The sequence below is a fragment of the Arachis hypogaea genome, chromosome 20, assembly GCF_003086295.3.
Source record: "Arachis hypogaea cultivar Tifrunner chromosome 20, arahy.Tifrunner.gnm2.J5K5, whole genome shotgun sequence".
Taxonomy (NCBI): domain Eukaryota; kingdom Viridiplantae; phylum Streptophyta; class Magnoliopsida; order Fabales; family Fabaceae; genus Arachis; species Arachis hypogaea.
This window is the reverse complement of record NC_092055.1, coordinates 117,141,522-117,160,565: the sequence shown is the minus strand read 5'-3', so window position 1 is coordinate 117,160,565 and position 19,044 is coordinate 117,141,522. Positions and strand designations below refer to the sequence as shown.

Below are 19,044 nucleotides of genomic sequence, written 5' to 3'. Positions count from 1 at the left end.
GAAGCTTTCTTGAAACTGGAACGCAACCTCGCTGGAAAACTCGCGATTCTAGCGTTTGAGCGTGTTTCCTCGGCGATTCAACACGGAGTTGCTTCCTGGAAGATGAGAAGCATAAACGAGATGGGAGGGAGAAACAAAATCGCAGAATCATGCGATTCTACAAGTAGAATCGCGATTTTAACTACTTTGGCAGCAGCCTTAAGGCATATGACAATATTCTTCCATATCCTACTATCCAAGGCCATGTTTTGGACTCTTATTCCTTCAGGCATTAATACAATCTTAGTTGTCTTCCAAGCATCAGAAGTAAACATAGTCATCAATGGTCCTTTATTATCATGAAGACAAGTGGGAGTCAAATAGGCAGTGGCAAATCTTATGGCACCTGGTCGAATCAAGTCCTTTTCCTTTGTAAAATTCCTCAGCATGCTAATGAGCATACTCCTGGAGTAGATAAAACTGGTGATTTTTCTTCCCTTTTTTATAGTTGTTTCATGCACCTTTAACTTCTTTTCAAAATCTTCCAATATCAAATCAATGCAGTGCGTAGCACATGGTGTCCAGTACAAAGTTTTTCTAGTCTCCATTAATTTTTCTCCAGTAACCTTATAATTAGCAGCATTGTCTGTAACAATTTGGACCATATTCTCTTCGCCAACAAATTCTACAGCATCTTCTAGCATTTTGACAACTTTATCCGTTGTTTTTGATATGTCAGAAGTGTCCAATAAATAAAGGAAAACTATTCCTTTAGGCTTGTTCACCAAAAAAATTACAAATACTATGCTTTTTTTATCTGTCCATCCATCCGACATGATTGAACAACCAGTTCTCTTCCACTCTACCTTAAATTCTGTAAGTATTTCATCAGCATTGGTCACTGCTTTCTTTAATTGGGTTTCTCTTAACTCATGGTAAGAAGGGGGTTTGTAGCCGATTCCATATATCCCAACCATCTCACAAAACTTTAAAAACTCAGGATTCTTAATAACATTGAAAGAAATAGCACTTGTATAGAAAAATATAGCACATGGTTGATCACATCGTTCCTTTAGATCCTTCTTCATCATTTGATTTATTGTTGATTGAACTTGAGCCCCTTTTTCTTTTGTGACAAAGTTGCGAATATCTTTCCCCTTTTATTGAGAATTGTCCTTCTCCTTTTCTATTTGCTTAGGATAATCCTCATCGTCACCTAATCTTCTCTTTTTCAATGATGCTTTTTTAGCCTCCACACAAACTTTCAACATCACAGCCTTAACTTCTTCAGGTAATGAAGCACAAAGCTCTGAATCCTCTTTAGTACTGGCAAGATGATGCTTGAACCTATGAATTCCTCCCTTTATAGTCTTTGAGCAATAATTACACTTCACTTTTTTACCATTGCCTTGAACATCAATCCCATGTTTTCATCCTATATCACTTCTATTTTCAGTTGCATTTTTTCTCCTAGAAACAGTAGGTCTAGGAATACTAGGAACTGAAGACCCTGCCTCTAAACCAACAGTCTCAGACATTTTGTATTTTTGTCTCTAAATCAACAAATCAACAAACCAAATAATTAATTTAGCAAAGTTATCCACTTATCTTTATCCATCTCTAAATAATAATTAAAAATTATTTTAGAGTTATCCACTAAAATACAGAGTTTCAGATTCAGTTGCAAAGTTATCAAAGTTGATAAATAATAAATTCAAATTTCAGATTTCAATTGCCAAGTTATCCACTAGATTACTATCAAAGTTAATAAATTCATAACCAACACTAACAAGTAACAACTACAAATTACAAGAAGCTGCTATTAAGAACAAACTAAACTAATACTAACATTTCAGAGTTTCAATATTTCATATATTCAGATTTATTAACAAAAAATAACTAACTAAATAACTAACAGTCTAAGTGTTTAACACTAACATCTAACAACTAACAAGTCCAGAACCAATCAACCTATTATCTATTGATATCAGTAGTTTAGAAAAAATAATTAAGCCACACATTTTAGTTTTTTTGATACATTATTAACTTATTAAAGCATCAGTTTAATTTTTTTCCATCAAATTTCAATAACCAATTCTGTGTATGACTTTTTAATCCATATTTCATCATTTATGACACTAGAATTTAAACTAAAAAAAATTTAAAAAGTTAATATCAGAACCAAAATGGCAAAATTCATACCAAAATTATTGATATTTAAATTTGTTTAAAAAAATTACTTTGGAGAAGGAAACTCGGGCAGAACCGAAAAAGAAGAGAGGCAGCTCAGACAACCGGAATGGCGATCGAAACCCCTTGCCGAAGTGAAGCAGAAGTAGATCGGCAGTGCATAAGAAAGAGCCGCAGAACAGAGGCGAGGAACGCAGACCAAAGGCGAGGAACAACGTGCCATGAAGCGTCGAGTTCTCCGGTGTGGGGAAGAATGAGGCATCGAGAAACCTTCATCGTCAGCCTTCACCTTCACCGAGGAAGTGAGGAGTGGACATGAACGATGGTGGCGGCGATGTACCACGAGGAAGAAGATGGCGGGGGATCCGTTCGGCCTCCGACGTGGCGGCGCAGACAACGGTAGATGGCGGTGCAGACAATGGTGAAAAAGAACGATGAGCTTGGAGAAGAGAGTGTTAGCGCCGTTTGGGATTAGGGTTACCTTACATGAATGACGCCATTTCTCTCTCTCTTTTTTTTTTGGGGCCCAAAACGACGCCATTTTGGCGAAAATGGGCACCCAAATCAAATTCGTTGACTCGCCCTCAAACACGCGAGTTTGACCGAGTTTACCCGAATCTATCCAAAAACGAGTTTGTGTCCGAATTAACTCAATTTTACTACCTAAACTCGTAAACTTGTACAAGTTTAAGGACAACAATGACTGGGATGCTTATCAAGCATCTTTTCACCGCTCAACAACTTAATCACACTCGAGTCACACTTCTGATTCTCGCCTTCCCTACCAGATTAGCTCTTTCAAAGGCTCATTTTGTCTATTGAACCTGTTTTATGATTTCTGTATTTGGTTGATTGGGTCTTCTATAATTGTCTCCATGAACTTCTTTATTGCGCCATCCTCAAATCCTCCCGCAGGTAGTGAAATAGATATCTTTCCACCCTATGTTTTTATTTTGCCCCAATTGTTTCCTGAAATTATTGAAACCCAGGGGGAAGTGGGACACTGTTCCTGAAACGATGTGACACTGGGCCATGTCATGAGTTTTTCCTCTCTATGAGACGATAACCTGCATACAATGTCTCACTGGGCCCTAATAAAAATTCAGTCCAATATTGACCTGAACTGGGAAAAAATTTCTTCGGTCCAATAAGAGAAAAAAAGCATGTGTACCCCTTTCAGGCGTCAGTCCCCGTTATTTGGCCAGATATATCCAACCACTGATTTGGTTCCACGTATTGTGACCAGCCACGTGTTCAATATTAATTGGGCAAAGACATGTCACAACTCACAAAGCGTAATAGTGTGGAAGTCAAGCACAGCGTGTTAGAAGTGGTTAGTTAATAGTTAGTGACTTGGCGTTTGTAAGTCGTTCGTAAAAGAAAGCAAATCTAACGTGAAGAGTCTTCGAACCCCAGTTTCCGGTAACAGCTTTGAACCGTGGCTTCCTCAGGGACCGTCTCTCGCAGAAAACCACCTTCTTCTTCTTCTTCTTCCCAAACACCCGGGTCGACCCGAATCGTGTATAGAGAACCGGGTAGGCATTCGGAGTCCGAATTGCCGATCTGGCAGCGGAACTGGTTCATAGCTTTGCTGTTCCTCATGGCTTTGGGATTCTTCGGCCTCGCTCTCTTCCTCTTCCTTACCCTCGATTATGACGTCGGTGCTTCTCCATCCGCTTCCGCTTCCGCCTCTGCTGCCTCCTCGGAAGGCGTCGAGGTTCCATTTCTTTTTTCTTTTCTCGATTTCGTTGTTTGGAGAAGTGAACCTGTGATTAGGGTTAGGGATAGGGATGGGGATTTTGTTGATTGATTTTTTGACAATAGCTGCTCGATTTGGGGGGATCGTACAGGTGCACATCACTTATGGATCGGTTATAAAGCTTATGCACGAGAAGACCAAGTTTCGTTTGCATTCCCATGATGTTCCGTATGGTTCTGGCAGTGGACAACAATCGGTTACTGGTTTTCCCAATGTTGATGATTCCAATAGTTACTGGGTATGAAATTCCTTTCTTGCCTTCTACTAGTTTATTTTTTATTTTTCTATAAATAAGAAAATTGGTTTGATTAACTGGTGTGTGATGGTGTTGTGTTTTGAATATTGTGTCATGGGCAGTATCCGATGTATGATTATAGCTTAATAAGGACAAAGCAGTAACTAATAACTATTGTAGATTACTATGAGCTGAATTGTTAGGTTATAATAGACTTTGAAGCTTTACGGCATTTGGTCTTGACTCTTGAGACTTTAGCTGAGGTATGTGCATTGTTTTTCAGATTGTTAGACCTGAGCCAGGAACTTCTGCTAAACAAGGTGACACCATTAAAAGTGGTACAATCATTAGATTGCAGCACATGAGGACCAGGAAGTGGCTGCACAGCCATTTGCATGCTTCCCCAATATCAGGCAATCTCGAGGTATGTGGATGTTTTTCTGTGTGGTGTTGTATTTGCCTTGTCCATTTTATTGTTAATTGATTGATAATAACTGAATGAGGACGATTCAATTGCAATCTATTGATCCGTTCTAATTGATATACCTCCATCGCAGTCTGCGATTTTGGTTTCTGTTGTGCTTGTTAGGATTGAGGCTGGACTTGTTTTTATTTTGATTGTTTCACTTCTTTCCCCCCAACTTACAAGGGATCATGTACCTCATTTATGCACCAGGACATTGGTTATTTCCGTTATTAATTCCCTTTGGGATGCTATTTGTTCTTCAAAATTCAAATCAACGCTGACTGATATATGATTCATTGAAAGATTTATCGGGATTATCAGTTAGTGAATGCACATGTTCATTGCCTCACCTGCATCACTTAACTCTATCTAATAAACAAGCTTTAGTCCATTAATTTTGTGATTTTTTTAGTAAATCTTATTATGTTATGACTGGCATTTCCAAGAGTTATTTGCCTTTTCAATCCTTTTAGATTTGTTAGCACAAATGGATATCTGACTTTAACTTTCTGAATTGAAAATAGGTGAGTTGCTTTGGAGGAGAGTCTGAGTCTGACACTGGGGACTATTGGAGGTGAGCAACAATGAAAGTTATTATAATTTTTACATCTCAATATTTTGTTAGGTTCATAACATTATATTGGCTTCATTTTTATTAGGCTTTTTATAGAAGGAAGTGGGAAGACATGGAAACAAGATCAGAGGATCAGGCTTCAGCATGTGGACACCGGAGGCTATCTACATAGTCATGATAAGAAATACTCTCGGATTGCTGGAGGGCAGCAAGAGGTAAGAATTGGCATAGAATTTGAAAATATCCTATTCTCCTTTAATGAACTATTTTATTGATTTATTTATATGTTTATAATAATTTTTTTTGTATGGAAATTTTAGGACAGGCTAGGTAGAGAAAATCGAGAATTTTATGTGAAATCAGAAAAGTGAATTAAATACATAAACCATGAAATCATAATGAGATTTAAATCATAAAATTTTCTGACCTAGTAGAAATTTTGTAAATTGATTGATTCATTTAAAATTGTAATATCAAAAATTTTAAAAGTTAAATCAAGATTCTAGCTACCTTATGCCTTCAGCTAGTTATATATATTGATTACTAAATCGACTTTGGTTATCATTTGTTCTTATTTTCTTATGTAATGTGTTGTAAACTTGTACTAGGTTTGTGGTTTACGTGAAAAACGTGCGGACAATGTCTGGTTGGCAGCTGAAGGCGTCTACCTTCCTGTTACTGAAAGCAAATGAAGTTGATTACATTGATGCTATGTCGAACAGCACAATGGACTGCTGAAATTTTAGCTGCCAGCATTGGTTCAGATGTTAGATAGATGTAGGGAATAGGCTGTCTATTGAATCTAAAAATGAGGGGGGTGAAGTGAACGATTTTAGGATGATATGACCATATGATAGTAATACTTTGTCATTGGTTCACTTGTTATGCGATGTCCTAAGAGAACGGCAATTAACAGCAATTACTTTAATTTTCAAGTGAGTTTACAATTTTACTGATCAAATGAAACATTTGCTTGAACTGTTGAATTTAATTTAGTGATCCTATATAAATGTCACTTGTCATGTTTTTTGTTCTCTTAATTAAGTTCGAATGTATTTTTTACGTTCTATTTTTCTAACAATGATAGGGTGTTGCCTTGTTTTTATATAACATTAAGTTTGATAGGATACTAATATGTACGAAATACAAACTATTTTGAGTTCAACAAAAAATTTTCTATTTTGTGTGGTTAATATTATGCCATGAGGTTTTTGAAATTGTTAGTATTCGGTTTGCTATTGGGATTTTGAGGATGGTTGTAATACTTTTAGTCTTCTATTTTTGGCATGCATGCTCTTAGTCTTAGGCATATTATTCTCAAGAAATCCCAACCTTTTTGGTGTAATTGGATCGGAAAGTTAGCTGAATAGTTGATATGAATGACAGACAAATTTCCATATTTAAAGTTAGAAAATGAAAAACGTTTGGAAATATATGAATGGGTAAAGTACTGTTTTGATCTCTAACGTTTAGGGTGAATTTTATTTTGGTCTCTAATATTTTAATCATTCTATTTTTATTTCTAAACTTTTAAAATGGTATCAATATTATTCCACCATCAAATTTTTTACTAATATTTAACGAAATTGATGTACTATTAATAATATTGTTGTTAAAGCTATTATATGATATTTATTAATATTATTTTTCAATAAATACAGATAGTATATAACAATATAATAAATATAAACTAATTAGTTAGTTATTAAAATAAAAAAGATTTACTTTAATATAAAAATAAAATTAAAAAAATTATAAAAACATACTAAAATTTTATATACTTATTTAATAATAATCAGATTATAATTTGTTAAAACTTGATTGTTTTTAAAATATTAGTGAAGATATATATTTTAAATTTTAATTTTAGGTTTTTGATTATTTTATATTTTTTATTTATATGAGACCGATTTTGCCAATTCAACTAGTAACTCATCAGTTGAACTAATAAACCAATAAATTCGTAATTTAATCGGTTTGATTGTTGGTTCGGTTCTAACAACTATGTCCAAGAGCAATTCTTGATTATACTGTAGATTATTTTTTCCGCTATTAAAATTTATGCTAAATAAAAAAATCCTCCTTTTCCACTTTTTACCCATATTTTTTAGTTATTTTGTGTAATTTTTTTCTTCCTTCCTCAGACTTATTTTTTTTCTCTTTCTTTCTTTTTTTTTTTAAGATAATTTTTCTTCATATTTTATATATTCATACAAAATTTTTATATTATTTCGGTATTATTTCTCTATTGTTTTCCAAATTTTTAAGTATTGGTTATTATTTTTACCTGATCCAATACACCCACCAATCCGATTCGGCCCTTTAGTGCGACTTCGACCTTACCATACTAAACGAGCCCCATATTTGAGTCTCTAAACTCGCATTTGACCCAACTTAAAAAGCAATTTGCGAGTTATATGGGATTCAACTAGAGTTGTACACAGATCGGATCAGATATAACATATAATTCTATCCGATCTGCACTGCACTCATTAAATCGGATCGGATACGATATCTGCCTTTTTTAAATTGGATCTGTTCCGGTCCGATTCGCATACTTGTGGATTGGATTAGATCGGATATAGGGTATATTGTCCTAATTCAAAAAAATAACTTAAGGCCCTGTTTGGCTATTTTTACAAAAAAATGTCCAGATAATCTATTTTTTCACCTGTTTAAGCCTATTTACTCCTAAAATATTATCAATAAAAGTTCTCTTGAATAACAAAAAAAAAATAATAACGCAAGATCTAAGTTTAATTATTCTGAGTTGAAGTATAACATAAAAAATTAAAAACAAGATATCATAAACTATGCTATTTATATGAGACGTGCGGATATGCAGATTGCGGAGAAGAAAATAGATCGGATGCGGATAATTACCGCAGATATGCGGATATTATTTGATTCATGTGCAGCCCTAGACTCAACCTCCTACCATGAAATAGGAGTGACAACACTACCCGAATTTGCAGATACCCACTCTATCCCTATCCACTCGGGGCAAATAATTACCGGGACGGGTTTTCTACGGGGCGGGGTCTTGGGTGGGCAGGACGAAGTCGGATATATATATAATGTATGTAATATATGTAAAATAGTTAGTAAAATGATTAATAATATTATATCATATTTAAGTTTTTACTTTAATTTATGTTATGTGTGTGATAATGGTTATATAAATTTTGATATTTAACTCTATTTGTCGGATTTTAATAATTATAGGAGCAGATAGGCACGGGACGGGTTAAGGTTCAGCTTTTTACTACCCGCGGATAGGAGTGGAACGGATTTTATACGAGTTATTGTAGAGCGGAGCGAAGTCGGGTAGGCAAAAACCCGCCCCTACCATGAAGAAATAATCTTTCCAATTCCCAACTATAAAGGAGGTAATTGTTGCACCACGACTTGTGATGGAATCTCTTATCCAATAAGTTTCTCAAATACTCCTGTGTTCAAGTAATTTTTTGCTCCAAATTAATTTTGCTCTACTAAATTGGCGAAAGTTAGTGCACTCCAAAAAGAGTAAAGAAATGCAACACTCCTTAAAGGTTAACTTGCTATCAAAGGTTATCAAATAAATTGATTTTATTATTATTATTATTATTATTATGTCATGGCTTGAACGAACGAGCTGACACAGACAAAAAAAAAAACAAAAAGAAAAAAATTTCAGCCTTTCATTCAACACGATCCGAGACAGAACGACTATTACACCAGCGAAAAACTCAGCTGAACTTGATAAAACTCCTCTATTATTCCATAGTTGCTGATATGATATCTTCAAACATTTTTATTGTTGGCGGCGGCACTTCGACGATCGTTCTGGCTGGCAACAAATTTGGAGGCTCTTGAACCCACTACCTTCTGCTTCTGACCTTCCAAGCGTGAGAAATCATTGCCACCGAAGAGGAAGACGCATCTATCCATTGCCGCTACTGCTTTGCTAACTCCAAGCACAAAACCGATCTTCGAGAAGAACTCCTGTCTCCTCGAAGATGCATGGCCGCACTGATTCTCAGATGACGACACCCATGGCCAGCAGACTCCGTTAGACCTCCGCCGGCAACAAAGGGACACCTCGATTCGCCAAGAATTTTTCACCACTCTCCCCTAAATTGGAATGGTCGCTAAGAAACTTAGTTTGATGTGTGGGAGTCTCTGCCGCTATGTTTGGTCCTCTGAGTCTCTCTAATTTTATCTCTCTTGTTGGTTGGCTAAATTACCCGCTGCTATTTGATATTATTAGTTGTGAATGTTCGAAGTAATGAGATTCTAGCGATTGTATATGAGTTTGGTGTCATATATTTATTTATTTTAGATTTTAATCCAATATCTAAAACCTGTAAAAATAATCTAAAACTTATAAAAAAATTGTTAACATTATTAATAAGTTATTTTTTAAATTCAAACCGTTCATATAAAATATAATAATAAAAAGTTAAGATTTAATAAATTAACAAAGAGTGTAATACTCTAAACTTAATAAAAAGTGTTTAAGGATGATTCCTAAAATACCTACTAACTTTAGTAGTTGAAGTACTTTGTAGATATCTTCAATTGTTTTTAATTTTAGAGCTTTGAAGTTTGCACCATCGTCACTTCAGTCCAATCTCCATCATCAGATTGGAAAACAACCTTGGAACAGTTATTACAAATTTGTGTTGGAATAAGATTGACTGATTGAGGCGGAAAAAAAAAAGACATAATTACAAAAACATTTCTTTAGTGATATTTCTCTAAACCATAAACCCTTATGCAGTTTTATGAGCAACAGAAGTACAATATCCATTGTACGGTATTAGCAAACAAAATAATTTAGTTACCATTGCATAATCACATTGCATTTTACATTAACCCTTGATGGCCCCTGCCTCTTTATTGCACTTTGCACGAATCTTTAATGAATTGGTCCATCGGCACATGCTAAATGTCCAAAATATGCTCAATGATTCTATATACAAAAAGAATTAACTAGTTGCGTGTTTAATCTGAAACTTTCAATGATGTAGTTTTATTCGATAGAGCAATCTCAACTAGATTATGTCAAGCTACTACCTACTTTCATAAATTTCTATTTAGTGTAAAGTTTATTATTATTACTAACGTTTAATTATTGTTAATATATATAATTTTATCAAATTTTTAATTAAATTTACACAAATTAAAAAGTTTATGATTGAACTTCTATGCTAATTAAAAATTTATAATTAGATCATTATTATTTTTTACTTTTTTAAAAAATATAATAATCTTGAAATATTTACTTTTAGAATATTTCTTAATTCATCTTATATCAAACACTTAAACGAATATTTTAAAGAAATTGTATTTTTTGTAAAAACAAATAGTTAGAAGAATCTAAATGAATTTTCTTTTCTAATATAAAAAAAATAATTTTTGGATTTTCAAACTAGAAAAACCTAATTAAAAATAGGATTTAACTAATTTATGTCCTAAAGAAGAATTTTAAATATATAATAGGGTAAAATACTAAATTGGTCCCTTATATTTGGGTGTAATTCTATTTTGGTCCTTAAGGTTTAAAATGTCTTATTCGAATCCAAAAAAGTTTCATTTAACTTCAATATAATCTCACCGTGAGGTCAAAACTAAATAATTAACAGAATGTCCTACATGACGGCAGTATAAGAACAAAGTCAATAATTTGGAGAACAAATATAAGCTTCAGAAACACAAAATCAATCATGAATGCATTAATATATTTATTTATCATTCTCCTTAGTTCTATAGAAAATATTTCATTTAAATTGTAAGAAGAATTTTAAATAAATATATTGATGCATCCCGGTTGATTTTGTGTATCTGGAGCTTGTACTTGTTCTCTAGATTATCGACCTTGTTTTTGTACTGCTGTCATGTAAGATATTTCGTTAACGGAAATATTTGGTAATCAAAGAAAATCAGTCAAAAATAGCCATAACTTGCCTTATTTAGCATTCATTAATTGTCGCGACAATTAATGAATGCTAAATAAGGCAAGTTCTGGCTTTTTTTTTATTTCCCTAACATTACCCTTTCGTTAATTATTTAACTTTGACCTCATGGTAGGACTACATTGAAGTTAAATGAAACTTTTTTTAAATTTAAATAAGACATTTTAAATCTTAAAAACTAAAATAGAATTACGTGCAAATATAGGACCAATTTAATATTTTAGCCTATATAATAACAGAAACTTTTTAATTCTTTTGATGTATTCAATGTATTGAATACGTTAAAAAATTAATATTTATAATAACTTTTATAGAATATTTCTTTATATGGTATGTTTATCAAAATAAATAACTTAACTAATTTATAATTATATTTAATTAATTTTATTTATTTTTAATTTATAATATTTGATATTAATTGATTCTCACCCCAAATTAAAATTCTAAATGATACGTGGGAGAAATAGAGGCGGAGATCACGGAACTTTCAACAATCCCGATTCTTAGTATATGAAAAAATTTATAAAATATATAAAAGAACATTCATTTAGTATGAAAAAGAAACATTTTGTAGAAAAAATATCCTAATGCCTAGCATAAGCACCATCCACGTAGATATTTTGAATTCATCCAAAGGCATTTAGCTGGTTTTTGGCTGATATCCTCTTAGTTCCTAGCACTGTTGAAATCCTAAATATGATAAAACTATAATTTCGTAAAGAATAAATGAATAATTAAGTCTATTATTAATACATAAAAACTGAACTCTTGTAATAAGAGCACCTATAATGGTGAGTTTCTCTTTTACTTTTTTCTGACACATAGGAACTCTAACCATTGGAGGAGAGAAGGAATGAGTTTCCGCACGGGTCTCAAGGTGAGGGAGTCCCTCTAAACAGGAACTCAAGTTAACCAATAATAACTTGCCATTTGGCAAGTTATTTTTAAAAAATAATAATATAAAATCTGAAATAATTAAATAATTATATTAAATAATGAAATAATAATTAAATTAGTAATAATTATAATAAAAAATTATATTAAATAATTATATTTTTATTTAATTAATAATTTATATTAATTATTTAAAAATAATTAATTAGAGTAAATAATTAAATTTTTATTTAATTAATAATTTATATTAATTATTTATATCATAATTAATATTGAATATTATTTATATTATTATATTAAATTATAATTAATTAAATTTACTTACATTAAAAAATAAATTTAATTTTTACACCTTACAAAATAATTCTTAGTTGAGTTAGTTATTTTTATTTTTAAAATTTAAAATGCTAACGATATTATTAAAATTAGCAATTGTAAACACAAAACTATAAATTAGTGTAATCTCGAAGTATATATTGTGTATTATTATTATATATGAATTTATTTAATATTAATATCTTTTAATAGTGAATTATTTTTAAATTTATAAATTTAAATAATATTATTAAAAAAATCAATTACATTAATTTTAAGTATTTTAATTAATTAATTAAGTGAGACCACAACAGAGACTAAAGTTAGTTCCTCCTAATGGAGAAGAGAGAGATGCTTTGAGTTCCTATTTACCGTTTATAAGGCAAAAGCTGATGTGGAGTTACTTTTTATGACATGTAGATCATAAATAAGGACTGAGATGAGTTCCCTACTGGAGATGGTCTAATTTCACTCATCCAGCATTGTACTGTGTTAGTAAAGCTTTCTCTAACGTCAGAGCCATACGCAAGTAAGCAAGATGGAGATTTCATATTGAACCAATGATCCTCTTTAATCTTTATTGGGAATGAAATGCCTTTATAATTTTGGAAGCAAAAGGGGATCACGTTCAAGCCATTTAATTATGTTCATTATTAAGCGAGGTCTTTTTATGGCAAGTGGCTTTTCTTATTCACATTTCACACGACTGAATATTGATCCCTGATTTGTGTATTATCATTATGTTGAATCTATTTTATCACTTAAACAATTCAAGACTTAGCAGGCTCGAAAGGAAATTGGACAAATTTTGAGAAGGAGATTCGGTGCCCAACATTGTAGGAGCATTTTCTCGAAAATTTAAAAGGTTAGGTAAAAATAGATTAACGATTTTGATATTTTGTGCCACAGATATATACTTGTTAACAATGGTTTTAACTTTTAATGTCCACCAAAGTGCACATGCAGAATTTCCAATATTATGATATGAATGCATTATGGTAGTAAAGCATCATGTGGTGATTATGTAAAATACAACATGATTTATGGGTGGGTCTGTGCTGCTTTAACTCTATGGTGTATATCTTTAAATTGACAAAACAAGGCTATGCAACATACTTAGTGTAGGATCTATAGCTAAAAGACTGAAATGGAATATGGCAGCATGGTCCTTCCCTAAGAGCATCTCCAATGCATCAATTTTTCAAGTTTTCATTTCCTCTTTTTCTGACACAATAGAGTTTCAACTGTTGGAGAGAAAGAGAATAGCGTTTCTGACCTTTCGGATCTAGCGCTCTAATACCATGTCATAATACCATTCATTCCAAAAGCTTCAGCTGATGGAAAAAGATAACATTAATAATTATATCTCTAATACTTCCTAAACCTCCATTGTACACATTGTATAAATATTTCATTGGCTCCTCATACTTTCCCTAAATTAAAATATACAATACAAGGGGGCGTATTATACTGTTCCCACAATTTTAAAAAACACCATAAAATCCAATAATTAAGTATTACACCAAGATTTTTTCAATATACATAAAAATTAACTGTGATTTGCAAATGATAACTTGCCATATCTTTAAAAAAATAATTATATTAAATTATAATTAATTAAATAATTAAATAATAATTAATTAATTACTAATTATAACAATTTATTATAATTAGTAATTAATTAATTATTATTTAATTATTTAATTAATTATATTTTTATTTAATTAATAATTTATATTAATTAAATATATTAATTATTTAAATTATAATTAATATAAATAATTATAAAAAATTAATATTAAATATTATTTATATTAAATTATAATTAATTAAATTTATTTACATGAAAAAATAAATTTAATTTTTACACATTACAAAATAATTTTTGGTTGGATTATTTATTTTTATTTATAAAATTTAAAATGCTAACCACATTACAAATAATTTTTTTTGAATTTTAATATTTTTAATAGTGAATTATTTTTAAATTTATAAATTTTAATAATATTATTGTAAACAAAATAATAACTACATTAATTTTATCAAACTGACTGCAACCTTTTTCTGTCCGTGAGGATCCCACCAAAGCGCCTTCTAATTACTTTAATTAATTAATTAAGTGGGACTACAACAGGGACTAAAGTTAGTTCCTTCTAATGGAGAAGAGAGAAATACTTTGAGTTCCTATTTACTATTTATGACGTAAAAGCTGATGTAGAGTTATTTTTTATGACAGGTAGAGCATAAACAAAAACTAAAATGAGTTCCCTATTGAAAATGGTCTAACCTTTCCTATTAAAAGTTTATCCTTTGTTTTTGGCTATTTGCTTTATTAGATTTTTCACTAGACAAGCAATCATCTTTAATTGCTTAGTCAACATACACCTATGTTATTTTTGTAATCACCAATTATCTGCCACATCTATATTGACCTTGATCACCTTTGTCCTGCATGATATATATATAGTACACCTCAGTAGATGAAAGTTAGGGGAATTGAAAAAAATAATAATAATAATCCATGTACGATAAACTGAACCGTATTACGGTCTGGTTTGTGATTGAATCGGCTGATCGATCGGTCCGATCCAATTTTTAGAACGGTCCAATCCTTCTTGGTTGTCCAACCCCTCTCCAATAGTTTAACCCGCTTGCTCTTAGTAGTCAGTTAGACTTCTGCCGCCATTCGTCATTCTGCTCAACGGTCTTCGACTCTGTTGTGCTTCTGTCTTTCTTCTCAGACGGCTCAGAACGAAGACAATGGCTCGTTTTTATTTTTAATTATTCTTATGTTCTTTGTCCTTTGTTCAAAGCATTGATTTTTTTAATTCTGCTATTTTACTTAGATTGAAATTTGAATAGTTAAATAATTAGTTTTTCTTTAAATTGAATCATTGAATAATTAGTTTATTTTAATCTTTCGTTTTCATTCTCTGTATTATTTTTTGTTTCCTTGTTTTGGATTGAATCATTGAATGATTAATTAGTTTTAATTAGTTCATTGATTAATCTTTTGTTATTGTGCTAAAATTTTGTTAAAATTGTGATTACCTAAAAATCTTATTATTAATCTTAGATTCTTTATTTGAATTATGTTGAGTACATATCTAATACCTTCTATTTAAATCAATATAAATATAAATATTAAATATAAATAGTCTTCAAAGTAAATAAACATAATCCAATTATCTAAAATACTCAAGTCATAGTTATAAATAGTCCCATAGACAAAATAAATATATAATCCAAAGTTCAAAAACATAATTATGAATAGTCTTCAAAGTAAATTAAACTTAATTCAATACACTTAATTTTTATCTTCATCTTCATATAAGTCAATAACATCATTGGAACCAACTCCTGAAGAATAGCCTTCTCCTTTTGCAATATCTTCTTGATCTTTATCTTCCTCTAGAAAAAAGTAAATAAATATATTAGCAAAATAGTACATAATAATGTTCAAAATCACTCAAGTATGTATGTCATAAATATAATATACCAAAATCATCATATCCACATATCCAATTTCTGGTGCAAATCACCGCTTCAACATTATCTGACAACAAACGACTTCTATACTTATTCAAATCATGAGAACCCATGCTAAATGTAGATTCTGAAGCCACGGTAGTAATAGGAATGCTCAACAAATCTCGTGCCATTAGTGATAGTGTTGGAAAACGATGATGGTTGTCTTTCCACCATTGCAAAACATCAATGATTGCATCATTGCAAAATAATGTTGCCTCACTCAAATAAATATCCAGTTGGTTCTTTCCACTTTTCACTTCAGCTTCTTGATTACGGGACATCAAATCCTTGCATTACAAACAATATAAACATATCAAAAAGTATGAAAAATAAAAAATACATATAATCAAGTAGATAAAAATACTTACACCAACAATTTTAATAAGCTGAGTTTCAATTGCAAAAGATGTTGCTTGAGAAAAATTACTTGAAAGTTGGGAAAAACTCTCTACAGTTGTAGAGGAATTTTGGTCATAAACCTCAAAAAGCTTGTATAACTTACTCTTCACATGCTCCACTTTGTCTTTAGCACTAATAGGATCAATCTCATTATAGCAATGAACCAAAGTGTTGAGTTTAAATCTAGGATCAAGAACTGCCCCAAATGCAAGAACAACACTGTATTCTTTCCAATATTTCTTGAAATTAATCATCATTTTTTCTCCCATGTTCCTTATAAGCACTTCATCATTCTTCAAACTATTCATTAAAATAAGCTGGATTTACCAAACTTGTAAAAAATACAAGTTGGATATTGGGTAAGAAGTTCCAGACATCAACTTGGTAGTTTCGTAAAATGGTAACAAGAAATCACATATCTTTTCAGTTCTTCTCCACTCATCTGATGAAGGACAATACCCCCTAAACCCAGCTTCTTTTACTTTATACATCTCAAAAGCTTTCTTATAAGGAATAGCACTTGCAAGCATTGCATAAAGTGAATTCCACCTAATAGGAACATCTAAACATAATGCAGTCGTATACTCAAGTCCCTCAATATCTTCAAAACATTCTTTAAACTTAACCATTCGACTTTCAGATTTTCTCAGAAACTTAATACCCTCTCTAATCTTATACACTGCATCACCACATATTTTCATTCCATCTTAGACAATAAGATTTAAAATATGAGCAGAGCAACGAACATGAAAGAATTCACCACCACACAACAATGAACCATGCACATCCAAAGTACTTTTCAAGTGTTCAACACAAGTATCATTAGAAGAAGCATTATCCAAAGTAATGGAAAAAATCTTTTTATCAACTTTCCACTCAGTCAAAAGCGTAAAGATTTTAGAAGACAATTCAAATCCTGTGTGAGGAGGAGGCATATGACAAAAATTGAGAATTTTACTCTGTAATTTCCAGTTCTCATCAACAAATGTGCAGTCAAACATATAAACCCCTCATTGGTACTGGAAGTCCAAAGATCAAATGTTAAGCAAATTCTATTTGGAATGGAAACTAAAATTTTTTTAAGTTCCGCAGCTTCTCTCTTGTGGACTTTCACTATGTCAGCCTTAACCGTATTCCTAGAAGGAAGTTTCAAAGGTGGACTAATATATTTCACCCAATTTCTAAATCTCCTATCATCAACCATATTAAAAGGCTTATCCCCAGCAACTACATACCCAGCAAACATATCTCTAGCCACTCCTGAATCAATCTTAAGTGAACCCATTTTAAGTTGCAATTCTGCTATAGTCTGACCAATATCTTCATGCTTAATTTGAGTACAACTATCAAGATGCCGTTTTATAGTAGAAGTGCCATATCGCTTATCTCCAGCTTTAAACACTTTCTTGCATCCTTTACACTCAGCACATTCTACTCCATCCTTATCTAGACCGAGCTTTTTGAAAAAATTCCAAACATCAGAGGTTGCTGGTCTCAGCCTTTTCGAACTAGGTTCATCAACCTTGACCGGAGCAGCCTCAGAACCAACTCCAGTAGTAACAAGGTTACTCACAGTTTCAGAATTCATATTTCCTAAAATAAAAGTAAATGTAAATTTTTTATATGAACTAGGTTTTTCAACCATTAGCAAACCATACAAAAAATAGCAAACAATTTCTGAATTCGCATCAGATTCAAGTATTCAGCCAAAGATCAACCATTATCAACCATAATCAAAACTCAACCATTATGAAACAACACAAAAAACAAGAAACAATTTCTGAATCCGCATCAGATTCAAGTATTTAACCAAATATCAACCATTATCAACTATATTCAAAACTCAACCATTATCAAACAACACAAAAAATAAGAAACAATTTCTGAATCTGCATCAGATTTAACCAAATAGGCAAATATCAACCATTATCAACCATCATCAAAATTCAACCATAATCAGATTTAACCAAATATCAACCATAATCAAAACTCAACCAAATATCAACCCTAATTTACCTATATCAAACAGCACAAAACACAACAAACAAACCTAAATTGATGAATCTCAAACCCTAAGCCAGAAAATTTACCAGAGGAGACGAGGACCAGGACAAAGCCACAGAGGAGGCGAGGAGCAGCCGTGACGGAGAGCGAGACCAGCAGAGTCAGAGGACAAGACCCAGGAGCCCAGGATCGAGACCAGCAGGCAGCAGCGACGACGGCCAGACGGAGCAGCAGCGGTGGCTATAACCCAGTAGGCCACGACGACCGAAAATCGACGGTGAGAAAACTGACTCCGACTCAGCGACCGTCAGGGGTGAGGACGGAACTCTGAAGTTCGAGCTGACGTCGATGGACGATGGAAGTGAGAGACTGAGAGTGACGGTGAGGAGCTGAGGATGACCGAGTGAGAGACTGAGAGTGACAGTGAGGAACTGAGGAACTGACGGTGAGGAACGCAGGAACTGAGGAACTGAGGAACCAAGTGAGAGGGTGAGAGCCGTCGAGGAGACTGGAGATGACTGAGTATTGACGAGGAACTGAGGAGTGAGGAAGCTGCAAATCTGGAATTAGGGATTAGGTCTTGGCTCTTAGGGATTCATTAGGCCATTAGGGTTTCGGCCGTTTCGCTGGGGATATGGGGAATGGGGATTGGGTCGGGTCGGGTAGGGGTGGGTGGGTTCATGGGTTCTGGATCTGGGTTCATGGGTTCAGCACTTCAGCCAAAAAAAAAAAAGCATCAGC

General features: G+C 32.4%; 2 protein-coding genes across 2 annotated transcripts; one reads left to right on the top strand and one right to left on the bottom strand.

Annotated features, from left to right (window-relative positions):
• The first annotated feature begins 3,457 nt into the window (after nucleotides 1-3,457).
• Nucleotides 3,458-6,225, top strand: LOC112783779 (stromal cell-derived factor 2-like protein). Its single transcript, XM_025826846.2, has 6 exons — nucleotides 3,458-3,886; nucleotides 4,020-4,166; nucleotides 4,447-4,587; nucleotides 5,154-5,203; nucleotides 5,289-5,418; nucleotides 5,812-6,225. Exons 1-6 carry the CDS (start codon nucleotides 3,770-3,772, stop codon nucleotides 5,893-5,895), a joined length of 669 nt encoding a protein of 222 aa, XP_025682631.1. The 5' UTR covers nucleotides 3,458-3,769; the 3' UTR covers nucleotides 5,896-6,225.
• Nucleotides 6,226-8,986: 2,761 nt separating this feature from the next.
• Nucleotides 8,987-17,887, bottom strand: LOC112786204 (zinc finger BED domain-containing protein RICESLEEPER 3-like). The gene is made up of 7 exons (XM_025829607.2): nucleotides 17,320-17,887; nucleotides 17,096-17,215; nucleotides 16,782-16,978; nucleotides 16,269-16,616; nucleotides 15,869-16,187; nucleotides 15,713-15,780; nucleotides 8,987-9,316 (listed from the first exon to the last, which is right to left on the bottom strand). The coding sequence occupies exons 1-7, from the start codon at nucleotides 17,885-17,887 to the stop codon at nucleotides 8,987-8,989; spliced, it is 1,950 nt and encodes a 649-aa protein (XP_025685392.2).
• Nucleotides 17,888-19,044: the final 1,157 nt, after the last annotated feature.